At 36.2% G+C, this 19,453-nt stretch overlaps 2 protein-coding genes across 2 annotated transcripts; both read right to left on the reverse strand.

Annotated features, from left to right (window-relative positions):
- Positions 1-979: 979 nt before the first annotated feature.
- On the reverse strand, positions 980-2,777 carry LOC121751951 (cytochrome P450 71A9-like). The gene is made up of 2 exons (XM_042146785.1): positions 1,771-2,777; positions 980-1,692 (listed from the first exon to the last, which is right to left on the reverse strand). The coding sequence occupies exons 1-2, from the start codon at positions 2,638-2,640 to the stop codon at positions 1,102-1,104; spliced, it is 1,461 nt and encodes a 486-aa protein (XP_042002719.1). The 5' UTR covers positions 2,641-2,777; the 3' UTR covers positions 980-1,101.
- A 6,359-nt stretch (positions 2,778-9,136) lies between these two features.
- On the reverse strand, positions 9,137-10,847 carry LOC121751955 (cytochrome P450 71A9-like). Its single transcript, XM_042146790.1, has 2 exons — positions 9,949-10,847; positions 9,137-9,870 (listed from the first exon to the last, which is right to left on the reverse strand). Exons 1-2 carry the CDS (start codon positions 10,438-10,440, stop codon positions 9,280-9,282), a joined length of 1,083 nt encoding a protein of 360 aa, XP_042002724.1. The 5' UTR covers positions 10,441-10,847; the 3' UTR covers positions 9,137-9,279.
- Positions 10,848-19,453: the final 8,606 nt, after the last annotated feature.

Consider the following 19,453-nt stretch of genomic DNA (forward strand, 5'->3'; position numbering starts at 1 on the left):
TGTTTGGAAGAATTCAACACGTGCGGACAATGTGTTGACAATTCGCATAAACAAGCGCTTTGACATGCGAAAACTGCGCCTGAAGTAATCTGCCGGAAACCGCGGCTGGTCGGCAACGAGCCTTTCGTGGGCTCCCTCCCGGTCCCGATGGATGTAGCGGCGAGTTGATCTAGTTCGTTGAGGAGGAGGAGCGGGGGTATTCGCCGCGACATATGCTTCGTAAGCGGCATGATGTTGTTCGTAGTATTCTTGTTCTTCGCGCTCCGCTTCCGCCATGAGATGGGTGAAATCCATTTGAGGTTTTGAGTGAGAGATGAATGTGTTGATAGTTTGTATGAGAATTATGAATGAGAGATGATTTGATGTGATAAATGGATGATGAATGTGTGTATTTATAAATGATTTTGGGGGAAAAAAAATTCCAAAAAATTCAGAAAAATGGGCAAAAAAACGGCAATATTTTTGGGATTTGGAAAATATTTTTTTTATTTTTTATCATTATTTATAATTAAATAAAGAATTTTAAATTAAAAAAAATATTCAAAGGCAACGGCTATGCCATTGCCCAATCGCGTGCCGCCACGTCACCTGCTCGCTGGCACGGCGCGAGCGCAGCGGCGGAGAGACACGTCCGTGCCAACGGCGCGGACGGACGCGGGTTACGGCGCCACCGTTGCGAATGTTCTAAGGAGTTAGAATCTTATCTATTAGAAGAAGCTTTTGCTAGTTAGTGTCTAATCTACTAGATAGATGCATTTGAGAGATGGTTTATCATAGTGTCAAGACTTTTCTAGCAATCCTGGAGACACAACCCAAATTGTCCATTACTTTGTTTACTTTTACTAATTTAAGTAGTTGTTTTAGATAGTGAACAATTATAATTCGAGGTATTCAAGTGATTCTTAGTCTCTGTGGGTACGATACTCTAGCTTGCGGAATATTGGTGTGCTAAATTTAGGCAAGTCAAAGAAAAAAGGCATGGGTAAATAGATTTCATTATTATCATTATGTAAGTATAATATTTCAAAATACTGTATCAGTGGATTCATTTAGTTAGAATCCTTTATTTACAGAGATCATTATTTTCTAAAACACTAAACTTTATACGGCAACTGTGGCAACGAGACAAAGATCATTCTTCTTATGCAGTGCTGCTCCATGCTTACACTCGAAATCAATATCCTCTTCCTTCATTCCAACCGGCAATTCCCAATTAAATTTGTATACAAAATTTGCCATCGCAAGTTCCACCTCGGCCATCGCCATTCCCATTCCCGGACACCCTCTCCGCCCGAATCCAAACGATATCAACTCCGGATTCTGACCCTCCAAGAACCTCTCCGGCAAGAATTCATCCGCATTTTCCCACGCGGCAGGATCTCGACCAATAGCCCAAACATTGATATACACCATAGTTCCACCTTCTATTTCATAACCATTTACAGTACACTTATCAGTAGTCTCTCTTGGCACTGATAGTGGACCTGGTGGATACAATCTCAAAGCCTCTTTTATAACTGCCCTCAAATATGGAAGTTTCTCTATGTCTTGTTTATCGATCATATCTTTCTTTCCGGCCAACCGCCTTATCTCCTCTTGCAACTTCTTCATCACCGAAGGCTTTTTCATCAACGACGTCATTGTCCACACTATAGCATTTCCTACCGTGTCGCTGCCTCCCATTACCATATCCTACGAGCAAACTCGTAATTAAGCAATTGTTTCTCAAATTATTATATCAAGATGTAATTTCAATATAAAATTCATTACCACTAGTACAGCTTTGATGTGGTATAATGTAAGAGGAAAGGAAGAGGATCCATTTTCTTTAATCCTTAACAAACTACCGATGAAGTCACTTTCCATAGATTTAGGCCTATTCGGATTCATATGCTCTTCAATCAATTCTTGACAAAAAGAATCCAACTTGTGAAAAATCTTATCAAGCGCTGCAGCCATTCCAGAGAGCCTATCAATCCATCGAAGCGAAGGCAAGTAATCCTCCACAAAAAAGGCCGCATATATGACCTGAACTTCGCGAAGAAGAACGTTGAAACGATCACCTCCATGTACCCCAAACACAAGTCTGACCATGATATTACCTAAAAGCGACGTCGTCGTCTCACTGAAATTGACGACAGTGGAAGAAGAGGCATCTCTAGCAATCTTCTCCATAATATTTCTCACTTCCTCTCTGAAAATGGGGTAAGATGATTGAACTTGCTTCGGGCTGAAGAGATGGAGGGTGGAGATCTTCCTCATCTCCCTCCACGTGTCGTTGTAGTCCGAAAACCCGATATCTATGCCGTTATACGACAGCCTATTCATGGCGACAAGAGAAGGTCGGCCTGAGAAAATGGAATCATATGATTTCGAGATCTCTTTCACTGCTTCTACTGAGGAAATCACAACGACGTGTCGAACTCCGAGCTTGAGGGACATGACGGGGCCATATTGCTTGGAGAGACGCTGGAAGTGAGTGTACGGAAACTGACCGTCGATTTGGAGCATATTGCCGATGATCGGCAGCCCCGGTGGGCCGGGTGGTGTGAGTTTGTTGCCATTTTTAGGTTTTTGTGTTTGGAAGTAGAGAAACAAGACTATGGGAATAGATAATGAGAGTAAAATAAGTGACATCATTTTATCTATTTTTTGAGGTCGTATGTACGAATATACAATGACTAATACGAAAATGGTACTCTAGAACAACATGTCTCTTCTTTTTATTTGGGATACAACAGGTTTGACTCTTATAAATAGGATACAGATTTTTGGGAGATCGTATTATTATATTAAGATAATAAAATTAATAATAGAAGGAAAAGAGCTTGTGAGCCGCAATTATTTAAAAGCTCTATGCTATTATCATTATCATTATTTATATAGAAATGAGGATTTAGGGGATTCTATTTGCATTTATTTTGCTCTTAGCTGTGCCCAACATGATGTATTTAATGTGATTGAAATAAATACTATGTTGACCAACATTTTTTCAAGAAATATATGTGAGAATAAGTTTCTTTGTAAATTATAATGGCCTAATAAGTGGGTTTAGAGCCGTAATTATTTAAATGTTCTATGATACATGTCATTATCATTAATTTGATAGAGGCATGGAAATTAAGCAATTTATTTCCATTTTTTCTTTCTTTTAACAACGGGCCATCAACTAGTATTTGATATGATCATAGCGAGTGTAAGTCCAAAGATCTAAATAATAGGGGTAAGCTAAGAAAAAAATGCTAAGAAATTATACAAAATGAATCTATAAGCTAAGAATAAAATGGTAAGAAATTATACAAAATGAATCTATATCATACTGAATTAACAACTTTGCACCTACTCATAATTGCCGCATTCTATTCTGATAAAGTTCTACGCTAATTTTTGAGCCGCAATTATTTAAAAATTCTACGCTAATTTTCATTATCATTAATTATAGAGAAACGTGGAATTTCGGGAATTCTATTTGCATTTATTTTACTCTTATCTACGCACCAACAACATGTGTTTAATGTGATCGAAACAAATATGTTGTCCATGGTTTTTTTCAAGATAATTTGGTGAGAATAAGTTTCTTTTGTAAATTATAATGGTCCAATTTCTTTTAGCTATGGCCAATAACTTGTGTTTGATATGACCGTAACAAGTTCAAAGATCCATACAATAGGGGTAAGCTAGGAAAAAAATGGTATGAAATTATACTAAGGCTCCATTTATGTATGGGGGTAAGCTAGGAAAAAAATGGTATGAAATTATACTAAGGCTCCATTTGGTACGCATAATTAGAATTGAATTGCAATTGGAATCCTATGGAATTGAACTGGAAGGATTATAATTCAATTCCAAATCATATGTTTGGTAAAGTGAAGTAATTGATATGAAATTGAATTTGAATAATTTGAGCACACACACTCTACACACTATACACAAAATATACACTCAAACACACTTCACACAAAATACACATACTATACACACATTGCACACACTATACACATAATACACACACCGCACACACTATACACATAATACACACACTGCATACAATATACACACACTACACACATTATACACAACATAAATTCAATGCACACAATATACACACACTGTACACACACACACTATACACAAAATACACACACTGCACTCACTATACAAAAAAACGCACTCCACACACTGTACACTATAAACTCATGCTATACACAAAATAAACACACTATATACAAAATACATATACTACACACATTACACACAAAATACACACACGACACAAATTTTACACACACTACGCACACTATACCTAAAATACACACACTACGCACACTATACCTAAAATACACACACTACGCACACTATACCCAAAATACGCACACTATACCCGAACTAAAATTTCAAATTTGGTTTAGTTTAAACTTTTGGAAAATTTCAATTTTTTATTCAGATCGGAAAAAAAATCTAAAATGAAAAAAAATCCAAATATCGGATGCTTGAAATGTGTAAAATGTGTGTAAATTTGTGCAGTGTGTCTAGTGTGTGAAATGTGTGTAGTGGTGAAGTGTGTGAAGTGTGTGTATTGTGTGAAAATTTTGTAGTGTGTGTAGTGCGGGAAATGTGTGAAATGTGTGTAGTGTGTGAAATGTGTGCAGTATGTGAAATGTATGAAATTTGTGTAGTGTGTGTAGTGTGGGAAACGTGTGTGAAGTGTGTGTAGTGTGTGAAATTTGTTTAGTGTGTGTAGTGTGTGAAATGTGTGTAGTGCGGGAAATGTGTGAAATTTGTGTAGTGTGTGTAGTATGTGAATTTTTGTAGTGTGTGAAACGTGTGAAATGTGTGTGTTAAATGTGTGTAGTGTATGTGAAATGTGTGTAGTGTATGAAATGTGTATAGTGTATGTGAAATGTTGTGTAGTGTGTGAAATGTGTGTAGTGTATGTGAAATGTTGTATAGTGGGTATATAGTGATGCTATCTAATTTCATGACTATTTGGAATTCCAATTTTCTACTTTTGATATGGAATTTAAATCATTGAATTGAAAAACTTGAAACTATAATTCAATTATAATTCTATACATTTTTGTGATATCAAACTAATGGAATTAGAATTGGAGCCTTTAATTCCAATTTCATAGCTCCAATTCTATGTTATGAAATGAATCTCAAGTTGAGTTTCAAGTGTGCCACTGTTTGAGCTTGGCTTACAGACAAGAGAGTCACTATATCCTATAAAACACTAACAACGGCACATCTCAAATAAAATCATGAGAAAAAATACAAATGATTTTCATGCTAATTAGGTTCATAAACAACAATAGCTATAACCGTCGTGCATTTTTCTAGCTCGACATCATGACATGATCGATCGACTGGAGCACTTGATTCGCGATAAAACAGACATTAACGCCAGGTATTCTCTGCTATGGAGTCGTTTTGTAAGTTATCGATCATGCATAATTTTTATTGACTTATTGAATGCTCCAAATTTTCATGTGATATCCTGTACTTTACTTAAACTCAGCTAACATTTTATCAGTCAATGTTTAAAAGCTATATTTCTGCAATAAAGTTTGAAATCTTCATGTCGCTAGTTTTTCAAACCAAATATGCCATTCGCTGACATAGCCCAATCATTTTAGTCTTGTGGGCTTAAATGATTAAAAGCCCAATGTAGTTATAGGCCCATGGCCTTTCCTTTCTAGATTGGTTACCTTATTCCACAGAAATAGCTCTGGCAGAAGCCAGGGATGTCCAACTCCCAGGTTGTAAAAGTTTCGCAAACATTGCATTTTACTCTTATCCGTAAGGCCAAACGTCTCATATAGAATTCAAAATCACAGTCCATCAAATGAGTAGGTTTATAGATTTACTTTTCCACCATATTTAGAGTTTGCATTTGATTACATGTCCAGAGGAATAATCTGCTGAGCGCTTAAAATGAGCACCAACATGAGCGCCCCCTTCTTCAACTCTCTCTCTCTCTCTCTTTTTTTTTTCTGTTTTTTCCATTCTATAATTTAGTCAATTCGCTTTCCCTCTTCAATTCTCTACGCTACCCTTCTTTTTTCTTTCTTTCTACGATTCTCTATGCCTCCCCTCTTCAATTATCTACGCCTCCCCTCGTTTTTTTTCTTCTACAATTTAATCGATTCTCTATCTTTTTTTCCTCTTTTTGCAATTCCCTCTTCCAAATTTGTGTCTAAATTTTTTTGCTAAATTCTTATTTTTTTCAGTGATGCTACTTTCAATTGCCAATTACAGACTACTAAGAATGCCCATGGCTGTCAGATTTGTTCTCAAATTTTGAATCTTCTTTTTTGAAATCCCCAAATCTGAACTTGATATTCCACCATGATTTGTGTTTGGAGAGAAACACATTGGGAAATTTCAATCTCCGTGTGTGATTTACATTTATCTGCAAATATGAGATTATTTATATATTAGAAGTGAGAAATTACAATATTAGATGTGTAGTGGAATTTGATTTTGGAAAAAAAATGTTATGGAATCTCAATCTTGAGAAATAATTGATAGAAAGAGCTTATTGAGCAGATGAAATTTTATTGGGATTAAAAAACTGTGCGTATGGTTTTTTGACTCAATATTGCTAGAGAATCAGATCTATGAAGAAATATGAAATAATTTTAGAGTAAAATGAATTTAAAATAATTTAAAACTAAAAAATCAAAAGAGAAAATGAAAAAACAATGAAAGAAACCGTTGCTCTGCAGAGCAATCCTCTACATCTCTATACGTATACCTTATATAGAGAAATGATATGATACATATCCTATGTGAGCTCATTATGTGAGCATCACTCTCTTTTGAAGCACATTTAGCGTTGTTCGTTTCTATTTATATATTTAGTTTGATTCTAATACATTAAAAAATGTTATTGAAATTTTTAGTTTCCCAAAAGTCATAAAAATTAAAGCTTGATTTGTTATTTTATTAATTTATTCAAAGTTATAGAGAAACAAGTAAATCAAGCTTTGATATTTATTAATTTTGTGAAATTGAAAACTTCAATAAGATTTTTTTAATGTATTAAAATTAAACTAAATATATAAATCGAAACGAACAATGCTAAACATGCTTCAAACGAGAGTGATGCTCACATAGGGAGCTCACATAAGGTATGTAGCATGTCATTCATCACCTTATATATATAATATAATATTGGTAAATTTATTTTTAAAGTTACGCTTTCATTTTTAAAAAATATAAGCTTCAACCATTTCAATATTGCCATTATTACTATATATATATATTTAATTTATATTGTTCCAGATTATTATCTTTCATTATTCCTCTCTATCTTAATTATGTAATGTTCAAGTCGGAATTATTTCTATCGTGGTTGACATTGAAAATATACAATAGTTAAAGTAGTTTGGACCCCGTAATATTAAAATCCTGCATCTATCTACCTTGACTGGTGTTGTTTTTTATTTTGAATTTGTAACACTGACGCCTTTTTCCACCTTTTATTTTAAGTTATTCTAAAAAAAACGTCAAATATAGTCGAATATTATCAAAAGACTCAAGTCTTTTCATATTTTAAGTACTTGAATAAAAGTATTTGAATCAACAAAGGATATATTTACATGAATGAGTTTAAAGTCTACAACAAAGGTGTTAGAGTTTAGTAAACTGTAAAACCATCTTTCATATGCGTGTATATACAATAACCTTTTACCCATTTTTGAACTTCAACACCAGAGTGGGCCACCGCACAGTCTTCACAATCACAGCCACTGCAGCTAACTGGTTAATTACCACAATACACTCACTATGTGCATTTCATTATTATTAATTTTATGAAATTAAAAATATCAATAACATTTTTAATGTATTAGAATAAAACTAAATATATAAGCAATGTTAAACGTGCGTCAAATGAGAGTGGTGCTCACATAAAGTATGTAGCATATCATTCCTCTATATTTTATATATGCTCGTCTCAAATGGTGGGGGTTCTATGAAACCCCATGCACCATGTAGGTTCGCCCTTGTGACTAACCATCTCATAGAGAAGAGATATAGCTCTTGAATAGCATAAGCAATTAAGTGACAAAAGCAAGTTAAAACTAACATTCAATCAAATCACTCTCCCTCATTTTTTTATCCAATTCTGCACCACGACTCTACAACTTATCCCTCACACAGGTCTCCTCCACGGTGCCAAGTGTTTCTAAAGGAGGGAGCAACACGCTAGCATGTTCCTCGACGTCCAGTTCTTCAGGCAATGACGAATCCGGAAATTGAAACTCATGGGGTCGAATAGTACAAAATAACAAAATATAGTAATTTTTAGTTATTTATTTAATATAATATATTATAATTTAAATATTTTATTTTTTGTAATAAATAAGTACTACTCCCTTCGTCACCAAAGAATATGCACTTTGGGTTTGGGAAAGTAAGAGAGAGGTAGAGAGAAAAAGTAATTAAAATATTGTTAGTAGAGAATGAGTCTCACTTCATTTGAGTGAAAAGAGTTTTCAAAATAAGAAAATGCATATTCTTGTGAGACGGACTAAAAAAAGAGTGCATATTCTTGTGGGACGGAGGGAGTTGTATTTATTTATAAGTTATATTTAAATATTTTTTAAATGATTACTAGAGAATCAGATCTATGAAGAAATATGAAATAATTTTAGAGTAAAATGAATTTAAAATAATTTAAAACTAAAAAATCAAAAGAGAAAATGAAAAAAAAATCAATGAAAGAAACTGTTGCTCTGCAGAGCAATCCTCTACATCTCTATACGTATACCTTATATAGAGAAATGATATGATACATATCCTATGTGAGCTCCTTATGTGAGCATCACTCTCGTTTGAAACACATTTAGCGTTGTTCGTTTCGATTTATATATTTAGTTTGATTCTAATACATTAAAAAATGTTATTGAAATTTTTAGTTTTCCAAAATTCATAAAAATCAAAGCTTGATTAATACAATAGAGAATATAATTGTGCACACATAGATTATCCTCCTCATCAAACCTAGATAATAGAAAATAGTATTGTATGATTTTCACTCTGAATTAAAAGGAAGAGCTATTAAGAAGAAAAAAAGTATGGGTAAATAGATCTCATTATTATGATTATGTAAGTATAATCATTCAAAATATTGTCTTGAATCTTGATGGATTCATTTTGCTAGAATCCTTTATTTACATAGATGATGATAATATTTAAAAATACTGTCTCGGTGGATTCATTTAGTTAGAATCCTTTATTCATAGAGATCATTATTGTCTAAAATACTAGACTTTATATGACAACCGTGGCAACAAGACAAAGATCATTCTTCTTATGCAGTGCTGCTCCAGGCTTACACTCGAAATCAATATCCTCTTCCTTCATTCCAACCGGCAATTCCCAATTAAATTTGTATACAAGATTTGCCATCACAAGTTCCACCTCGGCCATCGTCATTCCCATACCCGGACACCCTCTCCGCCCGAATCCAAACGTTACCAACTCCGGATTCTGACCCTCCAAGAACCTCTCCGGCAAGAATTCATCCGCATTTTCCCACGCGGCAGGATCTCGCCCAATAGCCCAAACATTGATATACACCATAGTTCCACCTTCTATTTCATAACCATTTACAGTACACTTGGTAGTAGTCTCTCTTGGCACTGGTAGTGGAGCTGGTGGATACAATCTGAAAGCCTCTTTTATAACTGCCCTCAAATATGGAAGTTTCTCTATGTCTTGATTATCGATCATATCTTTCTTTCCGCCCAACCGCCTTATCTCCTCTTGCAACTTCTTCATCACCAAAGGCTTTTTCATCAACCACGTCATTGTCCACACTATAGCATTTTCTACCGTGTCGCTGCCTCCCATTAAAATATCCTACGAGCAAACTCGTAATTAAGCAATTGTTTCTCAAATTATTATATCAAGATGTAATTTCAATATAAAATTCATTACCACTAGTACAGCTTTGATGTGGTTTAATGTAAGAGGAAAGGAAGAGGATCCATTTTCTTTAATCCTTAACAAACTACCGATGAAGTCACTTTCCATAGATTTTGGCCTATTCGGATTCATATGCTCTTCAATCAATTCTTGACAAAAAGAATCCAACTTGTGAAAAATCTTATCAAGCGCTGCAGCCATTCCAGAGAGCCTATCAATCCATCGAAGCGAAGGCAAGTAATCCTCCACAAAAAAGGCCGCATATATGACCAGAACTTCGCGGAGAAGAACGTTTAAACGATCACCTCCATGTACCCCAAACACAAGTCTGACCATGATATTACGTAAAAGCGACATCGTCGTCTCACTGAAATTGACGACAGTGGAAGAAGAGGCATCTCTAGAAATCTTCTCCATAATCTTTCTCACTTCATCTCTGAAAATGGGGTAAGATGATTGAACTTGCTTCGGGCTGAAGAGATGGAGGGTGGAGATCTTCCTCATCTCCCTCCACGTGTCGTTCTAGTCCGAAGACCCGATATCTATGCCGTTATACGACAGCCTATTCATGGCGACAAGAGAAGGTCGGCCTGAGAAAATGGCATCATATGATTTCGAGATCTCTTTCACTGCTTCTACTGAGGAAATCACAACGACGCGTCGGATTCCGAGCTTGAGGGACATGACGGGACCATATTGCTTGGAGAGGCGCTGGAAGTGAGTGTACAGAAACTGACCGTCGATCTGGAGCATATTGCCGATGATCGGCAGCCCCGGTGGGCCGGGTGGTGTGAGTTTGTTGCCATTTTTAGGTTTTCGTGTTTGGAAGTAGAGAATAAAGATTACGGGAATAGACAATAAGAGTAAAATAAGTGACATCATTTTTCTAGAACAAGAAGTCTTTTTTTTTGTTTATGATAGGTTTAACTCTTATAAATAGCATACAGATTTTTGCGAGATTGTATTATTATATTAAGATAAAGGAAGTGGGTTTTTGAGCCGCAATTATTTAAAAGCTCTGTACTAATTGTCACTATTCATTAGTTATATAGACACGCGGGAATTGGGAACTCTATTTGCATTAATTGTCACTATTCATTAGTTATATAGACACGTGGGAATTGGGAACTCTATTTGCACTAATTGTCACTATTCATTAGTTATATAGACACGCGGGAATTGAGAACTCTATTTGCATTTATCTTGATCTTAGCGGAACTCTATTTGCACTAATTGTCACTATTCATTAGTTATATAGACACGCGGGAATTGAGAACTCTATTTGCATTTTTTTGATCTTAGCTACCCCAAGCAACTTGTGTTTAATGTTATTGAAACAAATCAATTGACCATGGTTTTTTCTAGATAATTTTGTGAGACTAAGTTTCTTTTGTAAATTATAATGGCCTAACAAGTGGTTTTAGAGCCGTAATTATTTAATAGCTCTATAGTAAATATTAGGGCCGTGACAAATCGTGCGTGTTGTGTCATTATCGTGTCGACATGATAACGACACGACACGATAACAACAAACACGAACACGACCCGTTAAGAAAACTCCAAACACGAACACGAACACGACCCGCTACCCTTAGACACAAACACGACACGAACCATTTCGGGTCAACACGACACGATAACAACACATATATGACACGACACTATAATAATACGAAAAATGAAAAATCTATTTTCACAATCTATTTTCACGCTAATACTAAGTGCTCCATTAGAATAAACCTAATTTAAAATTTTTTTTGAAAAAATAATATTATAATATATTAATATTATTTCTTAACATGTAACACGAACACGACACCAAATTTTCGTGTCGTTATCGTGTCAACACGATAAGGACACGAACTCAATAAGCTTAGATACATACTTATTATTTTCGTGCAGGTTTATGTCGTGTTATCGTGTCGTGCCAAAAATTGTCAGCCCTAGTAAATATCATTATCATTAATTACAAAGAGGCATGGAAATTAAGCAATCTATTTCCTTTTTTCTCTTAGCTATGGCCATGAACTTGTTTTTGATATAATCGTAACAAGTTTTAGTACAAAGATCTATATATAATAGGGGTATAGGGGTAAGCTAAGAAAAAGTGGTAAGAAATTATACTAAATGAATCTATATAGAATTTACAACTTTTCACCTGCTCATAATTGCCATAATAACACTGAAGAATGTAAATTTGTAATTCGGTTTATATATGTAGGTTATGATTCCTCTCATGTATTTAATTTATAATTGTGGACTTAAATAATGATCGATAATAGTATAGACGTTTGATGCACTATTTTATTAGCACTACAAATACTAACAAGTAAATATATTATAGTCAAAAGGGAAGCACATTGTTATCAAACTTAGAGAAAACTATCTGATAGGCTAGTTTTCGTCACTCGGATTTGATCACTTTTCGTACTTATTAGTTGAGTATTTGCATGAGAAGATGCTATTTTGGCAGGGAATGGATCATTAAGTTCGGAAGCTACTTAATGAAGGCACAAAGAGGAAAACATGCAAGAAATAGGGCAAAAAGACAAAGAATGGAAGAAAGTGAAGGAAGAAGGCAAAGAAGACCCAAACTGCCCAAGCTGTAGAACTGGCCAGTTTGAACCTGACGGGAAAATGACTAAAGCCACTTCCACACACTTATCAAGGATATGTCCCACTTGCTACACACGCCCATATCAGCCCTTGGGGAGCAAAAAAGAAGGGGAAATATCTTTTATTGGATATATGTATTAAAAGTACTTAACTTGCCAACAACACTTAACCACTTGACCACAAAGCTTTACTTTAGTTTAGTTTTATTTTCTCTCTCTAGGAATATTTCTCTCTTCCTTAAGAAGAGAGATTTCAACTTCAAGGCTGCCAAGATCTTTGTTCACCATGGGTTGAAGTAGTAGTAATTTAGTTGTAGTGTTTATTTTCTCTAGTTGCTTGTTCTTAACTTTGTAGTTCTTTTGCATAAATCTCACTCTTAGTTATTGTTGTTGTTCTTGTTTTAAAAGCTCATTTCAAGTAGTAATTTCTCAAAGTGTTTGTGTTTAATGTGCTTTAAGTTTAGCTCTTGTTTGAATTTCGGTTTTAGCTTGTTGTTTAGTTCTAGTGTTGGTTATGTTCTTGTTTAGTTAAAACTTCTTTCAAGCTTTGAAAATCAGTTTCTCAAGCATTTTCTTTTCACCATGTTTAAGTGTTCTTGAAGCTTCTTTCATCATGTTTAAGTGCTTTAGTTTTCAGCTTTTCATTTGATGTTTTCAATGCATGTTTAGGTAGTTTAATTGATGATTTGGTGTTTCTCTTGCTTGGTTAGTTATGTAGCAGCCAAGTAGTCTCTTCTCTCACTTCCTTTATGTGCTTTTAGTGTAGGATTAGTAGTTAAAATTAGCTTTTAAAAAGTCAAGTGAAAGAACCTTTAGTTGTAGGCTTTTATCCATTGGTTTTACACCTTGGGTAATAGGGTTTAGGAGACAACTAGTACATGTTTTCTTTTCACTTTTGGCAGCCATTTAGCTTAGTTAATTTCTGCACTCCACCTTCCACTGACATGTGATTTAGTTTAGCTTTTAGGAGTTAATTAGTTTAGCCACTTTTTAAGGTCACAATCCTAGTTTCTAGCTTCCATTAGGTGATAACACTTACTTTATTTCCTTAGCCTTTTAACTTAGTTTCTTTTGCTTTCTAAATTTAGGAATGTCCATGCTTGTTGCTGTTTTGTTTTTATTTTCATCAAGTGCAAAAAATTTCTTGCTACTGCTCTATTTTCCTGCCAAACTGTCCAGTTTATCAACTTGCCCAGTCTGCGTTCCAGTTTAAATGCTTTCTTTTACTTGCATGTTATTTTCACTTTTAGTTCCCAATCTTTGCTTAAGTTTTATTTACATTTCGTAGTTTAGTTCCCACCCCCAATTTAGAGCGTGGCGGCATCGCCAAAACCTTTCTAAGTGTGGAAATACATAATGGATGCTACCGTTCCTCGTGGGTTCGACACCCTAACTTACCATATGCTAATTAATAGTATTTTGGAAAGTGGGAACTTATAAATCTTGTTGAATAGGAAGGGACACGTGCCTACGACACGCGTGCAAAATCCCGTCCTTTCAAATGGCGCCGTTGCCGGGGAACGGTTTTGTTGTCTTGTTATGTATTCCTACACTTATTGTATATAGTTTTTGACTTATTTTTTGTTATTGTTTTTCTTTTTTCTCTTTATTTTATTTTTAGTTTATGAGCAAGTCCTCTTCTCCAAGGCTGCTGTTCGTTATTGAGATCGAGAAGACGACGAAGAGGCTGCGCAAGGAAGCACGTTTGAGAAAACAAGCTGAAGCTAGTCTTTTTGGCCTGGGCAGTCCATTTACTTGCCCAGTTCACCAGACTGTCCAGTTTGAAGAGTCATAAGGTAGGAGTGAACTGAAGAGGAAACCAATTCAAGCGGCAATGACAAGAGCGGTGCGCCATTAAAGGGAAATCATGGATCATTTCACAGATCCTTACGACTATGGATGGGGTGATTACTCCTATTTTGAATGGACCCATCCGAACCAACAATATCAAGGCCCACCACCACAAGGACACCACCAAGCTTTCCAAGGGTCAGACGAAAATCATGTTTATTGGCCTCCCGATCAAGAGGAATTCCCTCCGTGTTTCCAGCCACAAGAATTCGGCCAATTTCAATCAAATCATTCGTCAATGCCGCCCATGTGCTTAGAAGATATGATGGAGGATCTAATCACTTCCCAACAACTCATGCAAAACAATTTGCAAGCCAATTACAATGTGGTGCATGAGATGCATGACGAACAATATGAGCAAATGATTAGTCTTGATCATCTTGCACGCCAAATGACACAATTGGCGACTTGCATCAATGATATGCGTGGGAATGGTGGAGGAATTCCGGCTCAAGTGCAACCACCAAGAGAGGAGAATCTTGGTCAGATTACCCTTAGGTCCGGGAAAGAGTTGAAAGCTTCATTCGACAATAACTCAAACAACGGACAGGGGGAAACATTGGATCATTGGCCTAGACTGCCCAGTGCAACACACAGCCCAAGTCAGGTGATTGCTTGGTTTGAAGATGAAGAGGATAGCGATGAAGAGATTGAAGAGAATGTCATCATTCAACCTGATGGGCCTACACCCATACCTTTGAGACCAGAAGAGGTGGCCATCATGAAGGGGTGCAACAAATTGGAGCATGCAAAGTCTGCCAGCAAGCTGCCCAATCTAGGCGAACTGCCCAGTCTGAGGGCAGAGGAGAAATTGGTGCCATCGGAAGTCCAACTACTAAAATTGGAGTTGAAGCCACACGACAACCTCAAGTATGTCTACTTAGGAGAAAATGACACTCTTCCAATCATCATTAATAGTGATATGGAAGATGGCCAAGGTGAAAAGTTGATCAAAGAGTTGAAAGGTCCCGACTTTCTTGATGCCGAGTTTTTGCAAGATATGTATCCATTGCCCTCCATTGAAGAAAACGTTGAGCTCAAAGAATTTAGTGAATGCAAGTTGTTCAATACTCAAGGGCTTGGTGATGAGGAGATAGAGGCTGAAATAATGACTTGGTGCAAAATGAGGGATCACACAAACCCACCCGAGAGATGTAAACTCTTCGATCCTAAGGAACTGCCTAGTCAGAATGAACTGCCCAGTCCAAGAGTGGAAGAAGAGTTGCTAACGTTGGAGATGCATCCACCTAAATTGGAGCCAAACGTATTTCCTTCCAAACTCACATATTTGGATGAAAATGAAACCATTACCACGATCAGTAGCCTAGACAAGAGTCGAGAAGGCAAGACAATCAAAGCTTTGAAGAGGTATAAGGAGGTGATCGGTTGGACTTCGGCCGACGACATCGTGAGTATAATCCCCGATGTTTGCATGTTTTACATGAGTTCAGAGAAGGGTTCCAAACTCTACAGGGATCCTAAAAGGAAGTTGAATGCTTCTACTTGGAAGGATTGGAAAGCAAGATTTGATGACGATTTTTTGGAAGAACACATGTATCCTGCCCAGTTTGTTGAACAGGGCAGTCTGAATGCCCTAGTGGATAAAGTGGCCAAAACTGGAGGAGCCGTGAAGCCGACACATGAGCTTGGAATCGAAACCCAAGGAGGCAGTTGCGACACCTCCACCACCACCTGCCACATCAGCCCATACCCCCCGCTTTGTGCGGGGGAGGTGATTTCTATCCAACCCTCTCTTTTAGTTGTTGTATATATGTGTGATGTATGTGTTTGCTTTGCAATTTTTGTAATTGTGGCCTTGCCGGCCTTTGTGAATGTTTTGTGTTATTAGTAATCTCTCTCTAAACACTTGGTCTACTTGCTCTAGAGCAAGCAATGCCCAAGTGTGAGGAGGTGGGATTCTTGTGTGTTGTTCTTGGTTTTCTAAGTTTTATGTGATGTGTTTCCTTTCCAACATTTTAACCAAACTTGCTTGAGGGCAAGCAAGGTCTAAGTGTGAGGAGGGGGTTTGTTTTGTTGTTCGGTCGTGTTAGTGTTGTTTTGTTTTTGTAAAGAGTTGTGTTTTATCTTTTTTCCAAGCCTTGATGCATGATTTGGTAATGATCCCCCTATTGAATCGTAGCAAAAAAAATCATGACTTGCTTTGTTTTGAAAAATCTATTCAAGAACTTGTGGTTTTGATTGAATGAAGTTGAGTACGATGGAAATGTGAAGCACTATCACTTGCATAAAAACCCATAAATGGTAAGGTTCAAAGCCTCAAAGTAGAACACTTTCTACTTGTTTTCGAGCGTGGAATGACATTGCATTGCATGATAGTTGATATCGCTTGGTCACTATGGCATAGATAGAGGGCACTAGGAAAAGCCAATTTGAGCCTTATTCTTTGTGATTACATCAACCAAAAATAGCTATCCCTAGTTGCCACTTTGAAACCTTGAGCCTACATTTCATTTTAAGTTAGAAAATGGTTTCCCTCTTGTGCAAAATAAATGTGCTTAGTTGCTCCTACATGATCACCACATTTTGGTAAAGAGATGTTGATTGTAAAAATTCAAAAAAAAATCTACCGCCTCCCACCAAGAAAAAAAAAGAAAAAGATGCAGTGGCTACCAAAAAAAAGAAGAAAAAGGAAAAAAAAGAGAAGGAAAAAAAAAAAAAAAAAAGAACAGAAAACAGAAAAAGAAGGAAAAAGATGAAGGAAGCCAAAACAAAGATAAAATGACAAGGAATGTGTGGGAAGGTAGATGTTGATCGAAGAAGAAAAAGAAAAAAGAAGAAAAAGAAGAAGAAGAAGAAGAAAGTGAAGTGCATCTCTAGTTTTGGTTTGATTGTAGGTGATTGTGTTTTGGTGTTTCTAAGTATCCCTTTGGAGAAAAAGCACATGTTTTTTGTTGTACTACACTCACTAGCTTAGGACCCCTAGGATCTAACCGACAATATTTAAATGGTCCCAAGCCCCATTACATCCCGTGCAAGACCCTCTTGAGCTACATGTGATAAAGTGATATCTCCTTGATTGCATTTTCGTCATTATTATTGAGAGAATTGTCCTTACATTTTGAGAGGGTCAGGGAGTGAATCTTTTGCTTGTGATATGTGCTTAATTATCTTGATGAGACCGACGGTTGGAACCACATTGTTCGATGAAGAAAATTATGTTTCAAAAATTGTGTTGTAGAAATCTGTTTTGAGCTTGGCTCTTGGGGGTATCATTACGCTTTTCATACAACTTGCTTGGTTTGTCTTTCGTGTGTTTCTTGATTAGTTGTGTGTTTTTTACTTGTAAATGTGTTTGTGTCTTGTGTTTGTTTAATTTAGTGTGTGTGTGTAGAAAGTAGAGTGGAGTGACTTAAACTAGCAATTGAGTGAAAAGTCCAACCACATACTTGGGACAAGTATGATCCAAGTGTGAGGAGGTTTGATAGGCTAGTTTTCGTCACTCGGATTTGATCACTTTTCGTACTTATTAGTTGAGTATTTGCATGAGAAGATGCTATTTTGGCAGGGAATGGATCATTAAGTTCGGAAGCTACTTAATGAAGGCACAAAGAGGAAAACATGCAAGAAATAGGGCAAAAAGACAAAGAATGGAAGAAAGTGAAGGAAGAAGGCAAAGAAGACCCAAACTGCCCAAGCTGTAGAACTGGCCAGTTTGAACCTGACGGGAAAATGACTAAAGCCACTTCCACACACTTATCAAGGATATGTCCCACTTGCTACACACGCCCATATCAGCCCTTGGGGAGCAAAAAAGAAGGGGAAATATCTTTTATTGGATATATGTATTAAAAGTACTTAACTTGCCAACAACACTTAACCACTTGACCACATAGCTTTACTTTAGTTTAGTTTTATTTTCTCTCTCTAGGAATATTTCTCTCTTCCTTAAGAAGAGAGATTTCAACTTCAAGGCTGCCAAGATCTTTGTTCACCATGGGTTGAAGTAGTAGTAATTTAGTTGTAGTGTTTATTTTCTCTAGTTGCTTGTTCTTAACTTTGTAGTTCTTTTGCATAAATCTCACTCTTAGTTATTGTTGTTGTTCTTGTTTTAAAAGCTCATTTCAAGTAGTAATTTCTCTAAGTGTTTGTGTTTAATGTGCTTTAAGTTTAGCTCTTGTTTGAATTTCGGTTTTAGCTTGTTGTTTAGTTCTAGTGTTGGTTATGTTCTTGTTTAGTTAAAACTTCTTTCAAGCTTTGAAAATCAGTTTCTCAAGCATTTTCTTTTCACCATGTTTAAGTGTTCTTGAAGCTTCTTTCATCATGTTTAAGTGCTTTAGTTTTCAGCTTTTCATTTGATGTTTTCAATGCATGTTTAGGTAGTTTAATTGATGATTTGGTGTTTCTCTTGCTTGGTTAGTTATGTAGCAGCCAAGTAGTCTCTTCTCTCACTTCCTTTATGTGCTTTTAGTGTAGGATTAGTAGTTAAAATTAGCTTTTAAAAAGTCAAGTGAAAGAACCTTTAGTTGTAGGCTTTTATCCATTGGTTTTACACCTTGGGTAATAGGGTTTAGGAGACAACTAGTACATGTTTTCTTTTCACTTTTGGCAGCCATTTAGCTTAGTTAATTTCTGCACTCCACCTTCCACTGACATGTGATTTAGTTTAGCTTTTAGGAGTTAATTAGTTTAGCCACTTTTTAAGGTCACAATCCTAGTTTCTAGCTTCCATTAGGTGATAACACTTACTTTATTTCCTTAGCCTTTTAACTTAGTTTCTTTTGCTTTCTAAATTTAGGAATGTCCATGCTTGTTGCTGTTTTGTTTTTATTTTCATCAAGTGCAAAAAATTTCTTGCTACTGCTCTATTTTCCTGCCAAACTGTCCAGTTTATCAACTTGCCCAGTCTGCGTTCCAGTTTAAATGCTTTCTTTTACTTGCATGTTATTTTCACTTTTAGTTCCCAATCTTTGCTTAAGTTTTATTTACATTTCGTAGTTTAGTTCCCACCCCCCAATTTAGAGCGTGGCGGCATCGCCAAAACCTTTCTAAGTGTGGAAATACATAATGGATGCTACCGTTCCTCGTGGGTT

Source organism: Salvia splendens, chromosome 10 (assembly GCF_004379255.2).
Source record: "Salvia splendens isolate huo1 chromosome 10, SspV2, whole genome shotgun sequence".
NCBI lineage: Eukaryota > Viridiplantae > Streptophyta > Magnoliopsida > Lamiales > Lamiaceae > Salvia > Salvia splendens.

Bases quoted from the DNA above. Each gene is read 5' to 3' on its own strand.
- LOC121751951 (XM_042146785.1), bottom strand. From the start codon at position 2,640: ATGATGTCACTTATTTTACTCTCATTATCTATTCCCATAGTCTTGTTT. The intron at 1,693-1,770 runs GTAATGAATTTT...GTTTGCTCGTAG, and splicing joins ACATCAAAGCTGTACTAGTG to GATATGGTAATGGGAGGCAG.
- LOC121751955 (XM_042146790.1), bottom strand. From the start codon at position 10,440: ATGAGGAAGATCTCCACCCTCCATCTCTTCAGCCCGAAGCAAGTTCAA. The intron at 9,871-9,948 runs GTAATGAATTTT...GTTTGCTCGTAG, and splicing joins ACATCAAAGCTGTACTAGTG to GATATTTTAATGGGAGGCAG.